General features: G+C 44.6%; 1 protein-coding gene across 1 annotated transcript; it reads left to right on the top strand.

Moving 5' to 3' along the window:
- Window positions 1-3,417: 3,417 nt before the first annotated feature.
- Window positions 3,418-7,508, top strand: LOC135814271 (heat shock cognate protein HSP 90-beta-like). The gene is made up of 5 exons (XM_065327370.1): window positions 3,418-3,622; window positions 3,742-3,948; window positions 4,497-4,586; window positions 4,793-4,999; window positions 5,764-7,508. The coding sequence occupies exons 1-5, from the start codon at window positions 3,497-3,499 to the stop codon at window positions 7,273-7,275; spliced, it is 2,142 nt and encodes a 713-aa protein (XP_065183442.1). The 5' UTR covers window positions 3,418-3,496; the 3' UTR covers window positions 7,276-7,508.
- Window positions 7,509-8,330: the final 822 nt, after the last annotated feature.

The following is an 8,330-nucleotide window of genomic DNA, read 5'->3' on the forward strand; positions in this document are numbered from 1 at the left end:
GACTACGTATGTGCCTTGTGTATAATAGATGAATGAAATCCCGCAAAATCTCGTAGAATCCCATAGACTGGGTTGGCTGTTGATTATTGTCGAATGTGCAGAACCCTAATGCAACAATCTCTCTTCTTCTCCTCCATGCGCTCTCAGCCGACACGTTACTACCCTCGGTAGCCATTACACACACCAACAATTCCAAATAACAAAGGGTACGGGTAGTTCGAGGAGAGAGAGTGCGAGAGAGAGAGAGAGAGAGAGAGAGAGAGAGAGAGAGAGAGAGAGAGAAGAGGAGGAGAGATTGCTGCATTATTGAACAGCCGAATGGTACCGTTCACAATTTTATAAACATGTGCAGAACCCTATTGTGTTTTCTGAATCTGGACCAATTCACGACGAAATATTTTAGCGATCCGAGTTTCAGACTAAAACGAAAGATGACCTTTACCGTGCTGTACATGCAAATTTTCGATTGGTGCGGTAAAACTTTGCCGAAAACACTCTTTTCACTAAAGTCGCTAAAATATCTCCATCTCTAAAATTAGCCGTTTTACAGTACACCATTCTGGTCGTCTGTGACCCGGTGACCCTTGTGTGTTAACCTACAATTGAAAAGGGCAAGTTGTCCCAACAGAATAACACGGGCAAAATTCTTAAGTAATGTTAAGCGGCAGCTATGCGGGATTATGCGGTCATTATGCAAAGTGTTGTCTGTCATGAGTACAACTTTAGCGTACAGTTTCGGGCAAGTATACAACTTTGCCGTACAAACTCATGGGATGGTACGAATGTGTAGCACATTTTCATCGTCAGGCACTATTTTCTTGAACATTCCCATGGATTACAGTAGAGTCGTGCGCCGAAGAACGTTGAGCCCAAGAACATTCAGCCTGAAATGCTAAGAACGCCACAGCCTAAAGTTATAAACGGCGGTGTTGGTTTTCCGGCAGCCTTTGGATATATGATCCAGAACAAATTGTTTCTAAGAACGCCCCAGGCTAACTAACCCATCGAAAATAACGTTCTTGGACGCGCGACTCTACTGTATGTGGGTTTATGAACAGAAAAATTCTCGAAAACACGGATGAAAGCCAATAACGCGGAAAATTGCGCAGAAGTCACGTTATCCAGTGGGAACAGGACAAGCTACATTGTAGTGAAGTGATGAACAAAGAGTAATACTGGTGCATGTGACTGTGTGTGTGTTATTTGGCACCCGTCTTGATCTGTTTCTTATCAGATTCAGACCCGCTATCGTTGCTATAAGAGAAAATATGTGGGTGCACATCCAGTGCATTTGAAAAAAAATCTGTGTGCTTCTCTTGCGACGAGCGTATACACAGCACAACGTGCGTGCATGTGTGTATGTGTGGTACATGATCGGAAATTTGCCGCTAAATAATGTTGTCCTGAAATGGCTGGTGTGGGGTAATGACTAATGAGCATTGTGTTCCCCAGATGTTTGTTTTTTTGGGCAGAATTTTCATCTGTACCGTGGTACCAAGAGTATATAATAGGGGTGAAACAATTATACCGAATACTCGAGTACTCGCTCGGGTTTTTCAGAAATAATCGTACTCGGAATAAATCAGAGTACAGGTCGTCCCCCGTTAATACGAGTCCGGTTAGTACATAAACCCCGTTAGTACATAAGAAATCTCAAGTCCCGGACGAAACGTGGTCACTTCCATACAAATTTTGTCGGTTAGTACATAATTCGTTAGTACATAAACCCCGTTAGTACATAACATTTCTCCGTACCCGCATGCCACCTACCTCAATAGTACATAATTTGTTGGTCTTTTGGCCTTCCAGTGGACGCACATCGTGTTCTAGTTTCTACTTGTGGACGCAATTAGCTCAGAAATCAGAGCGCACATCACAAACCGACAAAGCTCTTGTTTTTTCGAGTGACTGTACAGGCACCGCTGGGCATGTATCATGTAAACTGTAGAATCTTCGCTGACTGTGACCGTTATAACATAATTTTTATGTTATATCGAGGGAATCAAGAATATCTCGCTCCCTAGTCATGGCAGCAAGAAACACTCAGAAAAATTGAAAAAAGTGAAAAATTCTGGTATACAAGCAAGTTATGTACACTTTCGTTTAGTACATAAACCCCGTTAATACATAACATTTGTCAAGTCCCAGAGATTATGTATTAACGAGGGACGACCTGTACTCGTTCATACGTGGTACATGCATTTACCACAGAAATCTGCAGTTTCAGAGCAGCAATCGTCAGATATTGATGTGCAGACTGTGTGGTGAACATTTGTTCAAGAGTAGAGAGAGCCCAAATGACCCAGCCACCAATATACCAGAGAAAAATGACTGCCATTCGGTTCAATCAGGGGTGTATCATGTGATTTTAAGGCCCTCGGTGTGCAATTTTTAGGAGATGAAGAATACTCGAATACTCGAATATTCGATCGGAGAAAATCAGAGTACTCGAACTCGGGATCTCAATGCGAACTTTCACCCCTAGTATATAACCTCCCTGGTCTGGCCAGCTGGGGGATTATACTCTTGCTGATACCAAGAGTACATAACCTGGGTTATGTACTCTTGCTGATACTAAGTGTGTACTAGTACCATGGTACTACCAAGTACCAGGGAGTGAACAACTTTATTACTCACATGATCTGTACAAATCCATGATATCACTCTTCCTGCAAACTGAAAAAGAATGAGTCATTCCTACTAAACTCTGTACATTATAATTATGTGTCAGCTTGGCCAATTGGGTACGTACGTACTCGTACTCATGCTAAGGTAGAAAAAAGAAAATCACCTTTAGTTTTACTTCCACCAGCACGCCTGGCGCCGTGGCCATCCAGACTGCAGTCTAGTCGTGACGTTAGTTGTAGCTACGTGACTCCCTCAATGACTCATGTCTGCGCCAACAGTGGCAACATCATAATCAAGATTCAATAAGTCGATGATGCAGCCAATGGCAAAGCGCTACAAGTACAAGTACAAGGAGATTCCTGTTGTTGGCAGAAGATTCCTCTATGTTCCTATCGATGATCGAGCAGATTTTGCTACGTACTTTTTATTCTCGTCATTCAAGACGTAATGTCTAATGAAGATTAGCTCCAGGGACCAGGGAGTCGTGATTTGATCGTATTCAGCACCGGCTGCACCGTGCACCGGACACAAATCAATGGAAAAAACAAAAAAGGAAATCATGAAGGCGTAAAATACCGTAGAGTACCGTTACGTATACAAAGACTTTAATCGCCGTATGCCGTATACGGTAGATACGGTATATCACGCCTCCCGGATGCGTACTACAAATGAGTGTTTCTCACAACTCACGTGACCATGCACTGGCCAATCACGAGCGCGAAAAATGAGAATATTCGCGAACATTCTCAACATGGTGGGCGCTTTATAAACTCCCCACACAGCTTTCCTTCCTTGAACTGCAAACACGTGTTTACAGAAATTAGGAGCTGGAGAGGAGAGCATTTCTTGTAGCTTTCTTGCCATCACAATGGAAGAGGAAACTGAGACTTTCGCCTTTCAGGCTGAGATCGCTCAGCTTATGAGCTTGATCATCAACACCTTTTATTCCAACAAGGAGATTTTCCTCAGAGAACTTGTTTCCAACTCCTCCGATGTACGTAGATTTGTGGCGAAATGTGCAGTAAAGTGGATGTGTTTTTGTGTTTCCGGCTGCTCCTTGCGCTGGATAGTTTGTAACGTTCCTTGGTGTCGTGCTGCGTTTTTCCTGGCTAGGCGCTGGACAAGATCCGGTATGAGAGTTTGACCGACCCAAGCCGCCTGGACTCAGGCAAGGATTTGAAAATCGACATTGTTCCCGACCGCGAGAACAATACTCTTACCATTTGGGACACTGGTATCGGCATGACGAAGGCTGACCTCGTCAACAACCTTGGTACCATCGCCAAGAGTGGTACGAAGGCCTTCATGGAGGCTCTCCAGGTATGTGATAACTTTCTTTGAATTTTTGTTTATTTTTCGTACTTATTTGTAGTGAAAGTTGCGTAAAAAATGGCGCCCGCATCTCCAAGGCTATGTTGAGTATGCACTATGCCTGGATTGCTTTGTGTACTCCATTTTAAATCTACATCATAGACATAGATACAGGTTTTTACCCATATCATCAGCATCATTCTGCGGTACTTCCCCGCACACTTTTTCGTGTGCAGTTGGGCAGCAGCGTTAAGGCTCCGTACCGGTATTCCCTTGTAATTCCCCGTGTCGAAACGCGTAATTAGGTGATTGTCTGCGTAGAGGATTTCGCTTGCTCCTGTTAGCGAAGTATTCATAGTGCTAGCTTTGGTCGCAAGTCTGGAGCACTGTTATTGTTACACTGTGCTTGCAGTGTTTCATTTATCTTGTGATGTTCAGGCATATCATACTACATGTAGTACATTGTACATGTGCATGACTGGGATTTGCTTGCTTCTCCTCGATTCAAGTCGTTGAGCTGTTGTATATTCTATTGCTTGCACCGTGTCGTTTTGTAGTCTGGTGCTGATATCTCTATGATTGGTCAATTCGGTGTTGGATTCTACTCTGCCTACCTCGTCGCCGATAAGGTCTCCGTGACCACCAAGGTGAGTAGGGATACTTCTTGAACTGATTTTAATTGACCAAAGTTGACAAACAAATTGAGGGAGCTTATCAAGATATTCCTGCCGGTTGCTTATCTCCCATTGTGTTGCAATTGTGTGCTAATTTATTTCTGTAAGCTTTTCAGGGATTCTTGTGAAACCAGCTGGGTATTTTTGCAAATTGTTTTGCCATCTATTCTCGTACACAGCACAATGATGACGAGCAGTACGTTTGGGAGTCTTCAGCTGGTGGCTCCTTCACCGTCCGCCGTGATGACACCGGTGAGCGCATTGGACGTGGTACTAAGATCACTCTCCTCTTCAAGGAGGACCAGATGGAGTATCTTGAGGAAAAGCGTGTCCGTGACATCATCAAGAAGCACAGTCAGTTCATTGGCTATCCCATCTCTCTGCAGGTTAGTCAATTAGATAATTTTTTGATACATACTTGTTTTCCGGAGGCTGTCTTAGTGGTGCTACGCTGCATTTTGAAGAAGCGTGGTGTACATAGCTCACTGACAATGCCAGTACAGGTAGTAGTAGTAGTATTTATTATTTTACTAGGGCAATCCCCACAGACTGTGAGTCTTTTTACAGGGTACCCTAGGTACAGGTGGAATCCTGATAATTCGAACCCCAAAATGCCAGACATTCTAATTATCCAGACATTACCCACAATTCATTATGTATGTCAAAATGCTCACCTGGACACGCAGAGTTGCACTACGCACCCCGGGCATAGATTTGGGGACACAGAACTGCGCATGCACACCAGACTAATTTGAAGAAAATAAAGTGAATTATTATCAGCACAAATCCCACACATTTTCTATGTAAGTGGATTCCGTGGAATTTCTAATTCACCGGACATACCCAGTTGGAGGTTCGAATTATCAGAAATTGTTCTGTGGAAATCGTATTGGTAGAAATCGGTCCCAGACGTGACTGTTCTAATTAAGCCATATTTGAATTATCAGGATTCCACCTGTATATGTTGCCTGCACAGTGTACTACAGTGTATGCGTGTGCATCAATGTGATGTGAATATTAGCTGTTCATACATTGGATGCTGTACTGGTAATTTTTGGGCGGTGGAATATGTCAACGAGAGTATTGCTTTACTGTAGCTTTTTTGACTTCATATGTGCCTTTTTGTATGTTCCTTTTTTTACTTCTGTAGGTTGAGAAAGAGCGAGAGACTGAGTTGAGTGAGGACGAAGAGGAGGAGGAGGCCAAGGACGAAGAGGGCAAGGAAGAGGACAAGCCCAAGGTTGAGGATGTTGAGGATGAGGAAGAGGGTGAAGATAAGGAGAAGACCAAGAAGAAGAAGACCATCAAGGAGAAGTACACCGAGCTTGACCAGCTGAACAAAACCAAGCCCCTGTGGACTCGCAACCCTGATGACATCAGCAAGGACGAGTACGCCGAGTTCTACAAGAGCCTGACCAATGACTGGGAAGACCACCTTGCCGTCAAGCACTTCTCTGTTGAGGGTCAACTCGAGTTCCGTGCTTTGCTCTTTGTTCCCAAGCGCGCTCCCTTCGACATGTTCGAAAACAAGAAGCAGAAGAACAACATCAAGCTGTACGTCCGCCGTGTGTTCATTATGGATAACTGCGAGGAGCTGATCCCAGACTACCTCAACTTTGTCAAGGGTGTTGTTGACAGCGAAGACTTGCCACTGAACATCTCTCGTGAGATGCTCCAGCAGAACAAGGTTCTCAAGGTTATTCGCAAGAACCTGGTCAAGAAGTGCCTTGACCTGTTCAACGAGATTGCCGAGGACAAGGACAGCTTCAAGAAGTTCTATGAGCAGTTCGGCAAGAACCTCAAGCTTGGAATCCACGAGGACTCTGCAAATCGCACGAAGCTTGCCAACCTTCTCCGCTTCCACTCCACCCAATCTGGTGACGAAATGACCTCATTGAAGGACTATGTCACTCGCATGAAGGACAACCAGAAGCACATCTACTACATCACCGGTGAGTCCCGTGAGCAAGTAGCCAACTCTGCTTTTGTTGAGCGTCTGAGGAAACGTGGCCTAGAGGTAATGTACATGTGTGACCCCATCGATGAGTACTCTGTTCAACAGCTGAAGGAGTTTGATGGAAAGAACCTCACCAGCATCACCAAGGAGGGACTTGAGCTGCCTGAAGATGAAGATGAGAAGAAGAGATTCGAGGAGGCCAAGGCCCGTTGTGAGAATCTTTGCCAGGTCATGAAGGACATCCTTGACAAGAAGGTTGAGAAGGTTTCCGTTTCAAACCGTCTTGTTGGATCTCCAGCTGTTATTGTCACCGGCCAGTATGGCTGGACCGCCAACATGGAGCGTATCATGAAGGCCCAGGCACTCCGCGATACCTCCACCATGGGCTACATGCAGGCCAAGAAGCACTTCGAGATCAATGCTGACCATCCCATTGTCGAGGCTCTCCGTGTCAAAGCCGATGCCGACAAGAATGACAAAGCTGTCAAGGACCTTGTCTGGCTCTTGTACGAGACCTCTCTCATGGCATCTGGATTCTCTCTTGAGGAGCCGACCATCCACGCTAGTCGCATCCACCGAATGATCATGCTCGGTCTTGGAGTTGATGAGGTAGCGGAGGATGTAGCAGCCACCGCTGCTTCCAGCGACCTGCCTCCACTTGATGGAGATGAAGATGACACTTCCCGCATGGAGGAAGTCGACTAAACAATCATTGTCCTGTTAAAACTTTTGTACTTGATTTGTGTACACTTTAGTATTAGTATCGTTCCATACTTGCTGAGCATCCTCTCACGACATCAACATCAAACTGAAATGGCTTTCCCTCCAGCATATTTGAGTTTCTCTTTTCTATCCATTTATAAAAGTTTTTTATTTTAATTTCCGCTTTCTTAGCTTCATCTGATCTGTGCTCCTGACAAGAAATCGCTGCTCCTCCATTTCTTTAGCTGTGTCCTTTGCCTGTTGTCTTTGTCGTGTGTACATGGTGTCGTGTTGTTTGCCCCTGTCAATTGCATTGGGTTTCCATGGCATCATTCCTTGTGCAAGTAGCATGTGGCATTTGCATGTCTTCTGCTGATCATCCAGTTCGTGTAGTTTGTTCCCTGGATATCTCTCTGCGGCGGCACCTCCTGTAAATGTCCGTTCGGGGTTCTCAACAATTCTACACTCGTTCTTCTTTCCATGCGTCTGGCCTAGCAAGTGTCCATTTTTGCATTCTTCTTTGTATGCTGTTGACTACAATTGTGGAGCAGGGAGTCGTCAATAATAATCAAACACCGGTATTTGACGACTCCCTGGTGTGGTGTGGCTACAGTTCTTTGCTTTTTATTTTTTGTTCATTTGTATGTACCAAGAGTTCATAACCCAATATATGGGGGTTATGTACTCTTGGATGTACCGATAAACCTCTTCGAAATACCTGTATTGTGTTCGTACCTTTCATACGAAAGTCAGTTGTTTGCTCTCCACACTGTCACTGGAGCTGAATGGCAGTCGACTAGTCGTGAGTCAGTCAAGTCTCCAGTCCAGTCGGCGGGAGGACTGAGCTCCAGTGTGGGGAACACACAACTTTCTTATACATGTACAATTTGTTCAAGGTCCGCTGCTTTTATTCTTCGCTGTGTTGAGTTGTGTTGGTGTTTTTTTGGAATAGTATCTTGCGCTTATTTTGCTAGGTTCTTGCCTCACATGCACAGTGCTAGTGGCCTCTGCTACATGTAATCACTAGTAGCTTCCTACATTGTGGTTCTATAGTATAT

The sequence above is a fragment of the Sycon ciliatum genome, chromosome 4, assembly GCF_964019385.1.
Source record: "Sycon ciliatum chromosome 4, ocSycCili1.1, whole genome shotgun sequence".
In the NCBI taxonomy this organism is placed as follows: domain Eukaryota; kingdom Metazoa; phylum Porifera; class Calcarea; order Leucosolenida; family Sycettidae; genus Sycon; species Sycon ciliatum.